Genomic DNA, 21,325 nt, shown 5'->3' with positions numbered 1-21,325 from the left:
ACGTTAAGGGAGAAAAATTGTATACACATATAATTTACACAAACCACCACACAAAATTATCCGTAAACATCTTTATAATTACACTTACTGCTTTCATCAAACTTCTTTTGCATCATCAGCTTGCTCTTTAAGTCTAACTTCAAGAATTTACAAGTAAATATTTTTATTCCCATTGCGTTATTACAATCATTAACTACAATTTTTCACTATGTATAGTGAATCAGTAAACAGCAATAATAGCAGCAGTCATAAAATAAATTTGTCCTTTCATTATTCATTTTTGTAAGATAATATGCTGCAGGAATTTGCAGGGAGATATAACATCCCCTAACAGTTTTCAGACATTGAACATGAATAGTTATAAATAGGATTAGTAAAAAGTTTAATAATAATTTTTATGAAAGAAAACGGATGTAATCTAGAACTGAAGGTGAAATAATTTTTTTAAAAATTGACAAAATATGTCAATAAGAGACAAAAATCAAAATTTCTGTTGGTAAAAGTAAACAAGGTAAAAAATTATATGGAAAAGTTTCAAGAGTGATCGAGTTTAAAAATAAAAAGTTATAAATAGTATACTAATTAACAAAAATTTATTAATAAAAGTTAAAAATTTTAAAATAATAGTTATAATTAATGGAGAAAATATCATACAAGAGATTTCTTTCTCAATTGAAGACTGCAATCAAGTGTTTATTTCCATTAAATTCAATATAATTATAAAAGGAGTCAATATTGAATTATTTTTAATAACTACAAAATCATGTTAACTAAATGGCATGCCAACAGAAAATTAATAAGAACGGCAGATCAAAATTAATAACGTTTAAAAATAAAGAAAATGGTTTGGTAAAGTAAAATGGAAACTGGAGAATTAAGTGAAATAATTAAAGAACCAGATGCTGAAGCTGTTATAAAAAGTGGAATATATGATGGCAGGTTCACATACTAAGAAAAGAAGATGATTAAAGTTGAACATACTAAAATGAACATATTACAGAATTTAAGACTAGTTTTTATATATAAACATAGAAAATTTACTCTAAAACAAATAAAAAAATTTAGTCAATCCTAAAAAAAAAAGTTACGTAGTTAAAAGTGTCACCACTATCAAAGTGAAGGTAAGAAGCAATAAACCAATGAATTTTAGCTCCAAAGAATGAAAAATTGAAAAGATAAAAATATATACAAAGTTAACAGAAGAACAAAAACAAAGAATAGCAATGAGTAAAAAAGTATTTCATAAAAATAGTTAATAGTACCCAATTTTAGAGCGTAAGAAGCATCTTCTTTAGTATTATATTTCGAGTAAATAGATGTAAAACATGGTCAGTAAGGTGAGAAAAAGAAAAGCTAGAGGTACTTATCTGTCCATGGAGAAGACTAAATAGAAAAAGTGAAGTAAAGAGAAGAGTGGTGAATGAGAACTGAAGCTTAATCAGAAAAATTCAGAGTAGGAAATCTACATGGCTGGGATATATCATGAGGAAGGATTAATTAAAACAGTCCTAGACATAATGCAAATGTAAAAGAGTAAACAGTTTAGATGATTAAAAAGAAAATATGAAATATCATGAACTCAAAAAGTAAAGGAGAGTTTGAGACTGACTTTGTGAAAGGGACCATCATCTCAGGGCGGATAGCAAATGAGTATTCTTTTTATAGCAATATTAAAAATCAGGAAGAGATAATAAAACAAATACACAGCATAATATGTGATTTAACCATCATGACATTGTTGCATTGATTAAATCAATCATTGTGTAAAAATGAAGTCATGGCTCATTAAATTCTGAAGAAAATAAACATATAATAATAATCCCACCAAATGTTTTTATTTTTTCAAAAAAGTCAGATTTAAAGAAATAGCACAATGTAATATACGATTTACTGATCACTTTAGGAAGTTGTTGAGGTAAAAATAAATAAAATATTACAATGACCTTACGAGGGTTCATATTATTATTTATAAATAAATGGAATAAATTCCACTGCTTACATTTCTTAAAAAAAAAAGAAGAAAATCTATCATTTTCACTAGATAAGGAAAACCTAAGCTGCAAAAAAACAAGTCTAAAAAGAGATCAAGCATTGATCATAGTTGTAAATTACATTTTCCATCTATGAGTAGTGGTATGATCTGTTGATTTTTCTTTTTAATTAATTTAAAATTTTTAAGATTTCTTGAAACCAAAATTTATTACTTTTAAGGACAAAGTATCATATATTATTTAAATCTCATTATTCAACACCAATGTATGTCACATTAATTAATATATTCTACGTATTAGTTAAATGAAATACATTACATACAACACAATGCAATTCATTAAATACATTTGTAAACATGTAAAACAATTATATACATATACAATAAAAATATAGTACAATATACAAACTACAATAAAAGGATTTACTAAAGAAAAAAAAAAAGAAAAACATGTACTTATCAAACTAACTGGATATTACTTAATACTTAAAATAAAACTCTTCTACATAAAATTAAACACAGAAATGTAATTTGATTTATTTAAATGAATTATGACACTTAACTTTAAATGTAGGCATTGACGTACCGTATAGATTTCAAAATAATAATCTTTCTCTAAATGTAAAAAATAATCATTAAAAAAAACTGATGAAATCTATTACAAAATAGGTAATAAATCCACTTTTTTTACTTCATTTAGTACAATAAAAAGCACTACATGCATCTCAAATTTACCCCACATCTTGTATAACATCAATCGTTTCACCGATGCTCCACAAACATTTTTAAATTATTTCTAACATATATTGTGAACATGGACGTAAAGCAAGGACTACATATCAAATTTTATAAATTTGCATGAAATTAATAAAATGTGAAACATACTTCAGAACTCAAGCACGATATAATGATTTAAAATTTATAAGAACTAATTTCATGTACTTTCTCTTAATTCTTTTCTTTTATTCTGATGTGTTGTGCTTTCACAGAGATCACTGCTCAATCAATGTATAAAATATATATACAACAGATTGAAAACATCATATTTTACACAAAATTGATATTGAATCAGTGGCTGAATGGTAAACAACACATCTTTCTATATTTATATTTTTTAAGATATGTTTTTAATCTAACATATAATTTCATACATTCTGAGGAAGCAGATAATTCTGTGAAAGCTGCAAAAAAAATAATAAGAATAAGCAGTAAGTAAATGAAAATTAGTTTTTATAAATAATTATATATTGCAATTTACTTGAATATTTATTAACAATATTTTAATTGCAAAATTAAGAAATGAGTTTTAAAGTCATAAGTAACATAAAAACAATTAAAAGTAACATACATAAATAAAATAAATAATTTTTTATAACATTCTATTTACCTCATCAACAGGTTTGCTAGGTGTTATAGATATCGTTTCGTTAAAGCAGAGACAAGCGCAGTAATGTCTGTTAGCATCTACATCAGTCAATACAGATACAAAAAAGCGTGGCTCTTGTCTCTCAGTTGATAACGCCCATCCTTGAGGTTGACAAAACTGAAAGAAAAATCAAATTCGAATTATTCAAGAATGACAGCAGGAAAATCTTACATTTTTAACTTTCAAATAAGTTCACAAAAAACAACAGTAAACAGAAAGATATAGAATTATAAAATGGGAAAAACAAGGAAAATTAAATCAATACTTTACAAGTTGTAACATATCTTTCAAATGTTTATGATGACTGGCCTCATTCTGTTTGACATCAAGAATGAAGAAACATCCCTTGGAGGATGGTCGTGGGTGCATTGATGGAGTGGAAGGTTAGCGGGGAGCTAAGGAGGATCCTACGTAGTTATCTCTGCGATAGATCTATTGTGTACAATTCCGCGAGAGTGCGTATGCATAAGAGTGTAATGGCAGATGTTCTACAGTGGTCAGTCCTGGGTCCATTTCTGTGGAATGTGGCCTATGACTCGGTCCTAAGGTTGTAGCTGCCAGAAGGTAAGAAGACCCTGTCATATGCAGACAACTTTGCTTTTCTGATGACCGCCAGGACAGAGAGGGAGTTGACTGCCAAGTGTAACGATGCAATCAGGAGCATCGTGGGTTGGATGGTAGTGGGTTGCAGGTTGCAGTGGAGAAGCAGGCCATCTTCACAGGGAGGAGGAAGCTGGAGGAGATAGTTTTTAGGGTAAGGGACAAGATCATTATTATTCTGGCACCGGCAGTTAAGTACCTGGGGATTTGGTTGGACAAATCAAGGTCAATATCTTCCATGTACGTATCAGAAAACTGCCATGAAGATAAAGAGGGCAGTCGCGGCTCTGAGCCGATTAATGTAGAATATTAGGGGTCCTAAGCAGTCAAAGAGGAAGCTGCTGGCATCGGTCATGGACTCAACCATCCTGTATGGAGTCCAGGTCTGGGAGGTGGGTTTAAAGGTCGCAAGAGGTAGAGGGATTCTGGAGAGGTTACAGAGCAAGATGGCCCTAAAGGTCATGTCCTCCTATAAAACCGTCTCATACGAGGTGACTATGGTCTTGGTGAGAAACCCCCTTGGATATGACGGCCAAGGAGCGATGTAAGAAAGGAAGGTGTCGCCCACAGTGTAGCCAAGGAAAACCTTCTTAGGCGATGGCAGAGGAGGTGGGACGACACTTCCAACAAAGGAGCCTGGTCCAGGAGGCTGCTGCCCGACGTGAAGGGTTGGGTGTGCAGGAATTGGAGGAAGATTGATTACTTTCTCTAACAATTCTTCAGTGATCATGAATGTTTCAATTCTTACCTCTACATGAGAGGGAAGAGAGAGACCTGTGAGTGTGGGTATGCTCAGCAGAGGTAGACACCGCCGAGCACACTATCTTCAACTGCCTGTGTTGGGAGAGAAAGAGAGAGAGAGAGAGAGAGAGAGAGAGAGAGAGGAGATGTTGTCCAGGTTGTAGGTCATACCTCCCTGGACAACATTTCTGAAATCATGCTCTGAAGCAAGGAGTCATGGGCGATCATGGCCAGGTTTATAACGTCCTCCACATCCAGGAAGGTGGAGGACAAAAACCAGAGTTATTCGTAGTGTAATTCGTGCAGTAGTCAGTTTTGTAGTGTAATTTGTCAAAAAAAATATAAATAAATTCGTTATAGTGTTGTGTCGGGTCGTTTATCATGTTGCATTTTCGGATTTGTTTATTTGAGTTTAAGTGTGATCGTGTCTACATCTGTATCCGTAGCAGAATTTGCACCTGTGTAGTCATAAGGCTAATTAAAAAAAAAATTTTGTCTTGCAGTTGTAGTATTATACATATATATATAGTTATTGTAGTACTATAGTTACTGTAATATTACAGTAGGTTAATATTAAGTTGTGGTGGTGGGTTGGTTTAAACTCTCATTGAGGCCGGAGTGAACCGGTCTGGAGCCTGTGTACCCTGACATTATGCCTAATGGTGTTGGTTCCGGGGTGTGCAGAATTACTCCAAACGAGGGAAGTTTTAGTCAGTAGTCTCCTGGTGGGGTTGGATAAGACCATCAGTAGTAGAAATCTGACACAATGTGCGTTAAAAAGAGAAAAGATGTTTATGAATAAACAAGTAAAACTTTAACATTAATTAGACATTGATTTAAAACTTAAAGCAATACAAAAGTAACAAAAATAACCCTTGTTTAACCCTTTCTATCCAATGTGATTAATAGCTTACAGAGTCTCTTTTTCTTTTTCCTGTTCAGCCTCCGGTAACTACCGTTTAGATAATTCTTCAGAGGATGAATGAGGATGATATGTATGAGTGTAAATGAAGTGTAGTCTTGTACAATCTCAGTTCGACCATTCCTGAGATGTATGGTTAATTGAAACCCAACCACCAATGAAACACCAATATTCACGATCTAGTATTCAAATCCATGTAAAAATGGACTTTACTAGGGCTTGAACACTGGAACTCTTGACTTCCAAATCAGTTGATTTGATAAAACGCATTCACTACTAGACCAACCCGGTGGGTTAACTTATTTTTATATTAAAATGTCCTAATCACACTCACAATGTAATTAAATGGCATTCACTGAGCAACAAAGTATCATCATAATGGTCCTATCAAATTAAATTATAGCTTAGAATAAAAAATTCAAAATTACCTCTTTCTACACACTACAGTATAAAGAAATAAATACCAAAAAAATCAAAGATACTTACCCACTCTATCCCATCTATGAATGGTGTGTCAGGCCAATCTGTTTCTGGGAAGCGTTGTAAGATAATTCCACTACTTGTGCCACTTCCTGTAAAGAAAAAGAAAACAAAAATTAAACAAACGATTTATAACAACAAAAACAATTGTAGTCCAGTCCAAGAGTGAACTGAAATCTCTAGAAATGTATAATTACATTATTTCTGGAACAACCTTTTTTTGTAATAACATTATTTTCTGAAGAACTATTTTTTTGGGGGATATGAAACACGGCATTTTGAAAGTTTTACTGTGAAGATCCTTCAACAAAGGGGCATCAAATTGATATCCTATTAGATCTGGTCTTAGAAATGACAATTAACCAAGTAAAATTATTATGGCAGAAAAAGATCAAAGAATACATACAAAAAGCACCTTCTTGAATGGGTATATCGTCCACTACACTCAACTTACCCTTTAAATTATCCAGGTTCCTTCCTTCTTTGAATAGGAATCTTGGGAATTATGTCATCTATCCTACAGACACAATTTAGAAGATGATGGACTGATCATCTGCTTTTTTAGTGGTATTCAGCTAGCAGCTCTATCTGTGCACTTATCAAGGAACTCTTCTCATTTGGAAGGTGTGAAAAACTCCAATTAATGGCCATGGAGTTTATCATGTAAAACCACACCTCTCACTTTTCTTAGAATTTAAATCTGACCAAAAAGGCAGTCATGACAAAAACCAAGAAAAGGCGCACAATTCAAGGTCAGATACATACAAGAGGTCTTATACAAGGATTTTAAAGGTATTTATGACAAAAAAATTAATTCATGAAGATATTCTACAGAAACTTTTATGACAATACTGGGATGAGAATTATCAAAAAGATAAACAGTGTTGAATACCTAATACCAAGGACAAGCATAAAATACAGCCTATGATGAAATCTGATTATACTTAACAATAATGATTCATGTTTTATAAGTAAAATCCACAAACCCATCAAATATGAACATATCCTTATAAAAAAACATTGAACAAAGTTTATAACCACCAATCTATGATTAGCTAAATTAAAATATTTACCTAACTAATGGAAATTTAGGTTACAATGCAAAGGAATTCTACTCCCACTAGTTAGCATCTATTAACATTCCAACTGTCAGTAGGTCAGAAGTCAAAATATCATATCGCCTTCTTTATTATCCTTTAATACTCTCTCTCTCTCTCTCTCTCAGTGTGTGTGTGTGTGTATGTGTGTACACAACATTAATATGTACATATTCATACAAATCCATGAATATATACATTTAACTTAATAAAAATAGTAAAGAAGTTATCTAATAAATTTTAGGAAAAAATGACATAGGGCACATAGTGAACTGCTAAATGTTGGCCAGGTTATCAAATATGATTTACAGTTTAATAAACCTACATTTTTTTCCTTACAAAAAATTATATATACACACAGAAACATACACAGAGTTTGTTAGCATCAAACTGATAAATACAATTTTAAACAATTTAAGTTACTTTTCTAACAAAAAAAAATCTTCTACTTTAATCTCTTGACATCATGTATTTGATTTAATCTATTAATTTTGTTTAGATTTATACAATCACTGTCAAATGTATTGACAGTTCATTCCTAAGTAAACAAAGTCATCAGTCCAACTATCCTTCTGGTCTTCTAAACTATCAATGTCAATCAGGTAGTTTCTACTCCACCCTTTTGTTCCACCTTTTGTACAAACCACATACATAATACCCTTTTGTTCTTCCACCTCATCTTAGCTCCTTGAATCATTCTCAGTTCATACCCTTACTTATATTTGTGCCCACCTATTTCTAACTACTTTCCTACTACTTCATTTTAGTCAATTCTTCATCTCCTGTTCAAAGAATGTGGCATTCCCAGCAACCATCTCAGCTTTCCACCTTATTGTTGTTATTTAACTTTGGTGTTTCTTGGAAGCCTAGATCTGAAAACAGCATTTACTTCTTTATTAAGAGAATTTGTAGTAGCTAATAGATGACAGCCATTCACAGATGACAAATATCCTCTCATTAAATGCGTGCAAAATGTTACTAAATATGACTGGGATTCTTAAATTCATAATCTTCTAGATTAAAGTCCTAAAAATGATACAACTCAATTTGAATATCAACCTGTAGTTGCAAAAATGAAAAATAAATAAAATTGATCAATGGACATCGGTTAATTTTATAAGGGTTCATGATCCTTAACTGATAGTGCTAATAGGTTATCAAGTCTTATAACTTTATGAATTATAAAAGTTTATTAACTTACCAGCTCATGTATAAAAATTATTAATGGATAATTTTGTCTGTTTTTTTAGATTATTTACTATTTCAATAGTCTCAGTTTTGAAATATTTTTTCTAAATAAACTGTAATAAGATTGATTTACTAACCTGTTTGATTATATGCAAATGTTAATGAGTCAGTAAGATAAATATTAAAAAATAATGTTAAGGGCTTTAATTTTAATCTGAACAATCTTCCATTTATAAACCTGAGTAAAAAGGAAGTAAAAACTAATACTTTTTTCTAATCAACACCAGAGTAGTAAATAACAATTTGTAAAAGAATAACTACCAACAAAATTTTAGTAATACTTAATTTGGCACAAACTAAGAAAAAGCTGGCATGAGTTTCCTGGCTATACCAGTAAAGTTGTATAATGCCTTGTACAGTTTTTTCACTGCAGTCTTCACAATTCAATCATAAAAAATCTTATTTTTATTTTCATAATAAATGTTTTTAAAATAAAAGTAAAAAAAAAAAAATACTGCAATTTTTTTTAATTTTGGAGCCTCCATATCAATGGCCTTTTTTGTTGATTATAATGATTACCAAAATAAGATTTAAGCATCAAAGTTTGCAAATTTCTAATAAATTTTTAATTTTTGGGTTCTCTTATTCTGAGGGCAATTTAGCAAAAATGTTTTTATAAAGAAGTGATCCTTACAAAAAATATATAAACTAAAAAAAAAATTGTTTAAAAATATTGAAAAAATAATTTTTAAACTTTTACGATAGTAATGAAAACTGCTTCTTATTTTGAGTCCAGGGTATATTATAGGAGCAAGAGTACTTAAATTTTAACTGCCCTTAAAGTGTTCACTTGAAACACTGGCCAGTAGTTTTCGAATTTACAATACCAAAATAGACATTTTAGGCAATGGATATTTAAATGTATGTACATTAAATCTGTCCACATTTTATTAATGGTACTGAATAGAAATAGGTAAATCCACAATTCTAAATAAAATTCCATTGATGTTTAATATAAGATCAAACTATTACAAAAAAAATTAAATCAGATTTTTTTAAAATAATGAATAAAAAATTCCTACAAATTTATACACATAAGAATATATCACCAATGTTTACTTTTATGCATTAAAGAAATTTGATATGCAAACACTTAATTCACACAATGTTCACGCATGCATGGTTTACTTTAAAAAAAAAATATATATATATATATATACAAATAAATATATTTATAATACTGTCGTAATATTACAACATAAGTATCAAAAGTGTTATGTAACAATATACCTTCTTCAAGGTTAACAACGATGTATATAACTAATTTTTAATAAGTAAAACAGTAATATTCTTAAAAAAAGGAGGAAAAAATTATTTAATTAACAATGAAAAAAATTTATGCTTTTACAATGTACAATTTTTTTTTAATCATCTTCAAAAATTATGAAAAAGAATTTTATTTGCCACACTGTACTTAATACCAATCAAAATTATCAACCACCAAAAAAAAAATACATCAATATATATAAATGTCTAAATGAAATCAAAGCTTCCACATTTTTAAACTCACTTTTTATTTTATTTATTAAGTTAATAAATTATAATACAATGATGCAGATAATGACAGTTTGTGTACAAGAATAAAAAAAATGTAATTGTTCACATGGATATTATTCATAACCACAAAAAATATACTCTTACTTATCATGTACAGATGTTCATAATTTTTAAACTTTAAAAAAAACAATACTTCTTCAATTCTTCTTTAAATTTTGATTTTTGGAATTTGGCACCAAATCAGAAACAATTACCAACATCATAAAAACTCTTAATATGTTGCAACTTCAAAAAGTCAAAATTTAAAAAAACTGATAATTTCTTCGTTTATTTAAAAAAGTTTACATTCTAAATTTCTTAGTTTTATTTTTATTCCAAATAAAAATAGGACTACAAAAATTCTTGCCCAAAAAACAAAAAAATACACTCTGAATAAGCAAAAATGATGAGAAACATGCATCTCTGTAAAAAAAGAAATGCACGAAACAAAAACATAAAGTATTAGCTAAGGTTCTTTGAAAACTAGGAATGTATTTAACATAAAGTTTTCCCATTAATTTTTACAAGAAAACTCTTTCAATATTATGACATATATATTCCATAAAAAACGCCATTACTATGCAATGAATAACAACAACAAATAAATTCAAATCATTACGTAGAGAACATAATTTTTTATTTAGAAAAATTTTCATTTTAAGTTTTTTGGAAAAAAGCTTACAATATGACCACTGGAGGAATTTCCTTTTCAAAATAAAAAAAAAAAAACAAACTAAAAACCGAAAAAAGAATCACTGAAATACATTTATACATTTAATAGCTAATACATATTTGATACAGTAAAATTTTAATAAACAAGATAAGTTACAAATAATAAATAGCACAGCTTTATGACTAACTATCCAAATAAAAGATATTTTAAATGTAAATCAAATGACTCATAACCCAATAATAAATTTAAGTATATAAAAGCAAGAAGATAGCTGGACAAAAATTACATAAATAAGAAACATATTTTGAAATTAACCTGACTGCTACACTTAATCTATGTAAGTTTGTTCAAAACAAAAATTGACAACCAGGTATCATCTACTCTTAATCATAATGGAGCAGTTTCTTCATAGTATAACCTGAAGAATTATTTGAAAACATATTTTTTCATTTAAAAGAGCAACTCAAAACTTGATGCCAATGTAAGGGTAGCCATGCATATGCACAGCAGATCTCATAGTTTACTTAAAACACAATTTCTCTTCTTAACTATAAATATCAGTTGTTAATATATGAAACCTTCAGAAACAATATTTTACTAAAATAAAGAAAGCCACTGCAATACAGATCTTCTTAAAAGTTCTGAATTTTAAATTACAAATAATATATTGACAACTCATTTGAATTAACTTTTGAAAAACTGAAACAGTTTTGTGTAAATAAAACTGTTTCCCGGAGGTTAAAAAAAAAACTAAAAGTGATTGTCTAAGCAACATAAACAAACTTCATAGGATACTAATAGGTCTATTGTAAATTCACATAAAAAATACAATAAAACAAAGTTTAGTTCCATTTTCAAGTAAATTAAAAACTAAAAAATTCCGTTTTGACAAAATCATTTTTTTACTATTTATTATTTAATACGAAAAAATTATATTAATATGAATATTGATAATAAAAATATATGAATGTAACACAAAGAGCAATCAGGAATTAAATATAACTATAAGGAATCACAATATGTCAAAAGTTGCAAGTTACAAAAATTATGGGTAAAATTACAAAGAATGAACAAAAAGTAAGGAAAAGATCAAAAGACTGACAAATAAGAAAACTTATATATATATATATAAAAATCAGAATAGAAAAATATTTTTTTTTTTGGCATACAAGTAAGTTTAGAAATAAGCTCATAGTTTTAACTAGACAATATATTTTATTTTAATTTTATCTATTAAATCTGTATAATAGCAAGAGGCAGACAAGTGCAAAAATGTACTAGGGCCTTTTAAATACTATAGCATACATACATGTAATTTACTCTGAATAAATAAAAGATTTAAATAAAAATTAAATTTAAATAAAATTTAAATAAATATAAACAAATAAATAAAATGACTTCCTTGTACGCTTATTAAATTACATATACACATTTTTATACAATAAAAAATACATAAAATTTTATTTCATTAATAACTTCTGATATTTTTTCATTTTTAAAATTTTTTTATTGTTATTATTGAATTGTTATTTATTGTAATTTTTTTTTACAATCAGAGTTTAATAATTATTAATAAATCAATACATTTAAATTTTTTAAAAAATGTTAAAAAACTGAGATAAAGTCAGATTCAAACCAATGTGTCTTATTTGAAACGATGATGAATATAAAGAGAGAAAAATTTTAAAACTAGAGAATGTGTACACAAATTAAGATCAGAAGAATTATATCAAACCAGAGCAATTAAATGATCGACAACAAAAAACAAATTGATGATCAACACCAACTTAGGGAGAATATTGTCTGACAATATCAGAGGAGTAAGAATTTTTTGCAATTTATTAAAGATCAGGCAAGTATGCCTCAGTGTATATATTGTTCTTATGAGGATGTATTTTTCAGTCATTCTGTAGTTAACTTTACTGTAGATAAAATTAAACAGAAATTCCAGAATTAAATAAAATTAAACAGAAATTAAACTAGAAAATCCAAAAATAATACAATTATAATTATAATTTTCAGTTAATATTATATAATCAGATGTTTCACCAAATCTGTTACATATACGCATATGTAATAATGCCTATAAATAACATACACATTTTTAAAAGTAAATAAAATTTTTTTCACTAATAACTGATTTTTTTATCATTATTGAATATGTATTGTAAAATTTGTTTTACAATCACAGGTTAATAATTATTAATAAATCAATATATTTAAATTAAAAAAAAAGTTAAAATAAATTTTAAAAAGAAGTTAAAAAAAGGAAATGAAGTCTGATTCGAACCAAAGTGCCTTCCCCTTATAAGATGCAAATATTTCATTAATTAAAATTTCACTAGGCTATAACTCTAGAACCAATAAAAATAAGTACCACTTATGATATATCAATGAAAAGCTCTCAAGTGAGGGCTTATTACTGCAGTTAAGAAATCCAAATTTTTTTGGATTTTGAGCTTTTTTTGGAGACTTTTGATTCAGTCAATTGCAATCAAAAAAGGGGCGGTGCACTACTACATGTAACAGTCTTAAATCCTAAATTTCAAGATAGTACGGCTAATCATTTTTCCATGATTTTTTTTTATGTGAGATACATATGTACAGATGTCAGGCCAAAACTAGTCAAAATGGATTCAGGGATGGACAAAATGGATATTTCCATTGAAATCTGAAAACCGAAATTTTTCATGATTACTATACTTCCTTTACTTTGTCCAAGGAAGTAATAAACAGATGCGTGCGCCTGTGTGTGTGAGTTTGGTACACTAGCTATTAATCTCAATTCCTGCCAAAATTCTGATTTTTTTCTCTTATCATTTCTATCCACTTCATTTTCATCATCAAGCTAAGCGTAAAAGTATATGTCCAAAGTAGTTCTAATTAAATTAAATTTAACAATGAAAAAGTATGGGTGATCAAATCATAAAAGTACAGTACTGGGTATGACAGATTAAAAAGCCTGACTTTACCCCAAGAGGAATTTTAGCCATTAGGCTTGTTGTGCAATCAGTGGACAAGAAACAGGGTCTCTAATTCATTCTACAGGCAACCCCACAATGAGACACCACAGATCTACTGGTTCTTTATGTCCAGGAACCCCAACACGGAAAACCTAATAGAGTAAGACATCCACCTGCAGAACCAATAATGAAAATGACGGTATGGAATAAAGTAAAGGGGTGGTGAAAAAGGATAACTCTTTTTATCAGAACAGATCAGGGTAAAATGGTCAAAATAGATTCTAAACCAGAACTAATGAAAAATAAAGATGCACGCTTATAAAAAATAATTATATTCATTAAAAAGAATTGTTCATATACAAAATTTTTTACTTCATCGATCTCAAAATTGTGAAACTACTACCACTTATGAGTGGTAGTAGTTTCAGCTGTTTATCTACAGGTCCTGGATTCAAACCCCAGTCAAGCATGATAATCTTACGATACAAATTTCCATTTTCAAATTCCCACATACAAGCTTCTTTATAAGCTTCTGTGGTGAATTAATTCATCAGTAAAAAAAAATGCAAAAACCTGAATATTTAATAATTTTAAAGGATATCTTTTGTCAAAGCTAAGGCCTATGTAATGATACAACTACCTGATAAGCACATCAATTATTTTATTGATATTTAAAGTCAAATAGCTAGAATCCACTTAATAAATGATTTCTCAATTGGTAATAATTTTTAAATCTTTCTGTGCGAGATTGTTTTAAAAATAAACTATGATTGGATTACTTTTTCAACAGACATAAGTTTCAAATAACCACAGCTTCTTTCTACCGGAACATTTCTTTAAGAGCTTATTTAATTGTCAACAGTCTAGACACTTGGGAAAAAAATTGATTTGTGTTTTTTTGGAAAATCAAGCAACCACACAAATATCTAAGTAAATAGATGGAAGGGGCAGAAAAATTTGTTTAATTTGACTAAGTGATATTTAACACATTATAATTGGTTTAAATCTAAAAATTTTTCAATCTTTTATGGTTTTTTCATCTAGCTTTTATCTGATACAACCAAACGATATGGTGAACTGATGACTTAGTAGTTTACAGACAGTATCAGCTAAACTTGATGTAAATGAACATTTATTAACACTGATAATTCACAACGTATGCAAGTCGCATCTACTCATATTTTTGACTTGTATAATACATACAAAAACAATATTATCTTGAAAAATTCAATGTAATAATATACATCAATAAGTTCACAATATTGAACAAATCGATAAAATTGTTTGTTTTAAACAAAATATTCCTAACAAACATATTATTACATTTATTTTCTACACAATAATTTACGATATTACTAAAAATAATTATAAATTTCCTAATTTGTGATTATTTATTAATGAAATGATATTTTCTAATCAAATTAAATTGTAGAATAAACTCATTTATCTAGACTGGGCAGTCACCATAAATACCTAATCAAAATTTTGAGGAAAATGTAACAAACAAAAATATATATTCATTATATACTCTGCTAATCTGTTGGAACCATTGAGTCTATGTAAGTAGTATAGAATATATTTCAGTTAACAGAAGAATCTAAGTTTGTAAGTTCAGTATAAGTTTATGATAATCACGGTAGATCAGCTTCATGTCCATGGTTTTAAAAATTTAAAGAAATGGGTAGCATTAAAAGATTCATTTCTTTTAATGTTACAAATTTCTTTAAATTTTCTTCTGATCTTGAAAAGCCATGCGCTACCAAAGATTTCTCACATGTATTCAACAGTTTTGCACAGGAATCTCAATTACCCAATGTAGTTTAAATCCCCTGGATATGGGAATATCCAATGATATTCCCAAATCCACTGTACGTGATGTTACACAAAAAAAGTAATGATCATAAGCATACAAACTTCCAAGTCATAAAATTAGACTAGATAATGTATTGTAAAAATTTAAGAAAAAATCTGTACAAGATATTGAGCCATGATTAGAGAATCACATTCTCCTCAAATAGAATCACACGCACAGACTAGGATGCTTTAAGATGATTAACTGTAACTTTATATCTCAGTAACACTTTAACATGGAACTAAGTCAGTTTAGTCTAGTGGTTTAAACCAGCTTGTACTGGGCAAGGTAGTAAAATATCAAATCAGAAATGATCCCGTTTAGAAAAGGGTTGAACCCTTTCTGTGGTCTATCCACAAACTATTGTCCCCTTTCTCTTCCTCTCTATATTTTCTTATCCATTCTTCCTTAGAAAAAAAGGACATAGGTTGAATCAGCACCCTAGTTCCGACTATAGTGCTCTGCTGCCACCTACCCTGGCTGGGAATTGCTTCTTTATTGCCAGCCCCTACAGTGGATACTGTATGACTGCTTTACTGTTTGAAGACTCTTACATCCTACTTGGAAGTCATAAAAAAGCCAAACTATTGGCTGTTGTATCTAGTAAAGCCAGACCATCTACATGTTTCTAAGAAAAAAAAAAGCGAAGTAGTTTTAGTAACTTATTGCTATAACAAAAAATATTACTATAAAAAAATTCAAAAAAGGAACCCCAGTTCCTAAAGATGTCTTTTTGTAAACCCCTTGAACTTTTGACCATTTATACAAACTGACTAATTTCTTATTATTTTCACAAACTAACTTATCAGGATAGGAACACGCTGAAAGAAAAAACATAAAATTCACTTTCCTCTTAAAACAAATTTAATATAAAAGAATTTTATACTGATAATAGAAGCACCATAATATTCCAATTAAATTCATTTTAATTATTTTATTGCAACCTAGCAAAAGAATGTAATTATTTACACATTTTTTTATTCACTTACGCCTTATTATCATTTTCGATTACCCCTACATAAAGTGCTTTTGAATAGATCTCTACTTCTTCAAAATTTAATCTAGATTTCAAATTATCTAGATTTTAAATATCTTATACAAATTTTTAATCTAAGTTTCTAATCACATGTCATACATTGACAAACTAAATCTCTCTCTGCACTGTGACTGGTCGGTGGACATGCAGGTTAACAACCTTGGTTAGGACATGGCTGAGCTGAAGATAAGGAGAGACAGACTTCTGGAGGGTCCAAGGCTATTGGGCCATGGGCTGTTCAATGAATCCCTGCGAAATAGAGGGAGGTGCATGACTCTAGCATGCCAGTAATGTGAACTGGAAGATAACGTAGTGCATATAGAAGTGTAATGCCCTAGATGGAAGATAGATGATGCGGCCGTTCCGGGGAGAATACTCTCCTGAGATTATGAACATTATGCTCGCCTCTGACAGGGCTGGAAATGATGTGTCCAACGGTTCCGTGATGTTCTATCTAGAAAGATGAGGGAAGAATAACACCAATAGGGAGTGCTTAGTCTGAGAGTGGTAGTGGAAGGCCAGCTCACAAGGATGGGCGTCAGAGGTCTAACAGGATTGTCGCCACAGGGTGCCCCCGGGGACACTGAAATCTACCACTTGACGGCAGCACAGCAGATCCCATAGGCACGCACAGAGATGATGTCATACCTCACAGTGGTTCCATCTCCGCACAGTGTGATGGGGAAGGGATTTTAGTGGGTCCCTGCCTGGGCAGGAAACCCCGCACACCTGGCAGTACAAGCTGCTGGGCATGTGGCTGCAGATTTTCCCTCCTCCAATGCAAAAAGAAAAGAAAAAGATTTCTCTCTGCAAAGCCTCTAAACTTATAGAAAAAAAAAATCAGCAATACTATAAATAATAAAAATTACCATTTTATTAATTCACAGATGAATTGGCATTTTCAAATAGAATTTTGATTGATATTTCACACCAGCACCTTGTCCTACAAGCATTAGTCTGCAGCTGTATATCTACTTTAATGTGAGATCACTACAAATGTTTTTTTTGTTAAATATCAGCTTAAACATGTCATGATAATTGTTTACTTTTAACACAGATTTTATTACTCAGTGTATTTAAACAAACATACCAGTTCTCTTAACAAAATCATTCCTGAAATAACTATTATTTTAAAAAAAGCCAATAAATGGAATGCTAAAAGAAATGCCTGACTTGGATATGAACAATAAGAAAATATAAATTATTAAGTACTTAGTAGTGTATACTGAACAAAAATATAAATTATTAAGTACTTAGTAGTGTATAATGAACAATTTTTTTTGTTTTTTACACAAGTATAATAAAAACAAGGTTAACATGTAGTCAATACGACCACTTTTCTTAAAGTTTTTACAATCTGTTTAATACAAATTTCAACAATGAAATGAAATTACAGGTTTGCATAAAAAGTTAATAATAAAATAACCCTTGATTTTTTTTATTGTTATTTTGAAGTGAATTATTAAGCGAGCTAAAATAGGGCAGCCTATTTTTAACTACTCCAGCAGGTTGGAAACTTAAAATAAACTATTTAAAAACGAAAGCAAATTAATAACAATAAACATACATGGTATGTTTATTGAGCATATTGTAGATGTTAAAAAAAACTGTTGCTTGTTCTCTTAATATCTACATTATCATTTGATTTTATTTATCTCTACATAATAATTTATTACAATTTTGCTATGCATTGTGTTATTTATTTATTTTAAAACTTGAATGTGTGTAGCTAACAGTGAATACTAAAAATACCTGTATGATAAAGTAATTCAATGAATAAAAAAAAAATTAACAATTTTTTATAAACTAATACCTTTTTCACAAATAAAACATATGGTAATTAATGATAAATACATTTTTTAGAGAAAATGTTAACTTATACGTAACTGTGACAGTCCAGCAAATTTTCACTTATATATCTCATTTTTAAATTGTTATATGAAAAATGGCGTTCTTATAAACATTTACATCATGCTCACTCAGAAAAATGTATATTACTTTATTTTAAAAACAGTAAATATAAATTATAAAATATTTTAATTTAATATGATATTTAGGACGATACTGGTAAAAAAAATTTCCATACTGATAGTAAACCAAAATTTGATGGATTTGTACAATACCTGTATGCTTAAAAGATTCTAGTCATTGGAAAAACATAGCTACAAGTCTGGGTTTAATGAAAAAGAGATTGTTCTAATAAATGGAGATAAGAAAGAATTAAAACTGCTAGGAAAGAAACTAAATCGGGCAAATGAAACAATCTATTTCGGGCAATTGATGAGTTTTGAGGACAGAATAGGAACGACTCAAAAGATAGCAGTTGGCTGGAATAAACAGCGGTCTCTTAAACTCATTATGAAATACAAACAAGGTGAAGTATAAAGAAACGTAGATTATTAGACTGCTGTGCAACACCTTGTCTCACCTACAGTTCACAAACTTGGATGTTACTGAAGAAGTCCATACAGAAGCATAATTACTTTGAAAAGGAAACCAGTTAAATGAGAAAAATAAAGCAAATTATGTATCAAATACAAGGAGTGGCAAATTTGATTAAGAAATTGAAATGGGCTGGCCACCTGGCAAGGTTGGAAATTAGAAGGTGGACAAAACAACTAATGCTTCGAAACCTTTTTATGGGAAAAGTTAAAGAGGTAGACAGAAAAAACAGTGGGTGAATGATTTGAAGGAAGCTGTAGGAATTAACTGATATAAATTACATTAGACAAAGAAGCATGGAATGTTAGGGGCAAGGCCTATTCTTGATAATGGGCCTGGTTTCAAATAAAGCACTTGGTTAAATGAAGAAATAATTTAACAGGTAGATCAAGTGTCCTTTTTTATGTGTATAAAAATCTGTGTAATTTTTTTCATTTATATATACATATAATGTAAAATTCAAAATTGAAACCAAATAAAAGGCTTATTTATTTAAAATATTTGGGTAAAATTTTATTGAAATTATAAAATAAATGTGGATCAATAGATCAAAACTGCAAAGTTAACAGCTTTTAAAACACAATCCTTATTGACTTAGTTGAAGATTAAAGCTGGCAATTCCTAAAACTTCTCAAAAACCGAATAATACTTCCCTTTCTGCACCATTTATAACTGAGCTAAAGATATTAAGAAAAAAAAATAAACATTTTAATAATTTTACACATTAATAATTTCAGATTCTATTTAATGTTCTTGTAAAAATTATTTTATTTTTTGTTAAATATAGCAGTTTAAACAATGTCATCATCTTTTGTGGTTCATGCCACAACAGATTTCCTATTGTTTAGGAAACATACACAGATGTTTAATATATTTATTTAAAAAAATTATATATATATATATATATATATATATATATATATATAACTAACTGAGTAATTAACAAATAAGAGAAATATTTTATGAGCATTTATAATTACACAAACTATACCAGTAAAAACTGACATCAAGAACAAACTGTAATTAAGACATAATTAATAACCCACACAACAATAATATAAATACCCCTCATTTTATTCATTAAACTTCACATTTTATATCATTCAAAAATATTTTTCAAAATATAGGTTAGCTAATTTACCATTAAGCAAAATATTTAAATATGTAACTGACGTAGTGTATTGCTACTTGTAAATTTATTTGCAAAACAATAAAACTGTTGTTTTTTCTTTATTTCTAACTACCATAGCCTTAGTTTCTTAATTTCATAAATAGATAACAATAGGAGAAAAAAAGACTTGCTTATAAAAAATACCATCTCGGTTAAAAATTGAAAAAACAATTGAACTTCATTTCTATTATCAAATTTCCTTATTCGTAATCAATAAATTCTACCCAAACACGACAATTTGACTTGAATAATATTTTTTTATGACTGATTCTTGCCTCCACTCCAATCCCTCATCTAAAATTTAATACTACCCTTCACAACTTCCACTATTATTCAGCTCCATAAGCCTGTACAAGTTTACTAAAGTATAAACCAATATTTCTTTTACCCAAAATTTATAAACTATACACAGTAATGTGAAAAAACTAATCGATACATTCAGTACGATTTATATTTAAAAAAAAAAAATTAAGCAATAAAAGATAAAAACTAGGTTTTTATGTATTATGTTAAACAAAGAACACCCCCAGGGAAGTTTTCTCAGCCCCTTACTGTTCTTGATATTTATTAATGATTTTCCTCAAATCATTAGTTATGAGAATAGTATTCCCATTAATGATATTAGAACCACAATCATTAATGACAGAATATTAAGCAATTTCTGTTACCCATGCTTAAAATTTTTGGGCGTCTTGTTTGACGATAAATTTTCATTGGATAATCACTAGAACATTGTATTAAACAGTAATATGCTTGCTACTAAGTATTTAAATTTTTAATTCATCGTAATTAAAAATTTATTTTGTTAAATTATTCTGAGATCAGTTAGATTATTCCTGAGATGTGTGGTTAATTGAAACCCAACCACCAAAGAACAATGGTATCCACGATCTAGTATCCCGAGACATAACTATCATATGACATAACTAAAACCAAATATAAGAAATCATATATCAATAATTTGAAAATACTGTTTAGCTAATAAATAAACAGCAGCCATTACTAACTTCCAGTTATTTTAGCCAATGCAGTTGTTGGAACCAAATCTCAAGCTTATCCTTCATGGAAAGTTGTGATTGCAAAACTTTAAAAATGCATGATGAAATTTAATTGTTTCCATGACTAGAAATTCTATACAGTACCTGAAT

The 21,325-nt window shown here is 29.1% G+C and overlaps 1 protein-coding gene across 1 annotated transcript in view; it reads right to left on the bottom strand.

The window, feature by feature from the left end:
• Sbf (SET domain binding factor) overlaps positions 1–21,325 on the bottom strand; it is a 145,991-nt gene that overhangs the window by 114,424 nt on the left and 10,242 nt on the right. The window contains exons 2-3 of the mRNA XM_075378127.1: positions 6,166–6,251; positions 3,378–3,533 (exon numbers count right to left, since the gene is read on the bottom strand). Of these exons, the coding sequence (XP_075234242.1) occupies positions 3,378–3,533; positions 6,166–6,251 (242 nt within the window). The remainder of the gene's footprint in view (positions 1–3,377; positions 3,534–6,165; positions 6,252–21,325) is intronic.

The sequence above is a fragment of the Lycorma delicatula genome, chromosome 11, assembly GCF_047948215.1.
Source record: "Lycorma delicatula isolate Av1 chromosome 11, ASM4794821v1, whole genome shotgun sequence".
NCBI lineage: Eukaryota > Metazoa > Arthropoda > Insecta > Hemiptera > Fulgoridae > Lycorma > Lycorma delicatula.
Note: the sequence above shows the minus strand (reverse complement) of the source record. Positions and strands in the feature narration are given on the sequence as shown.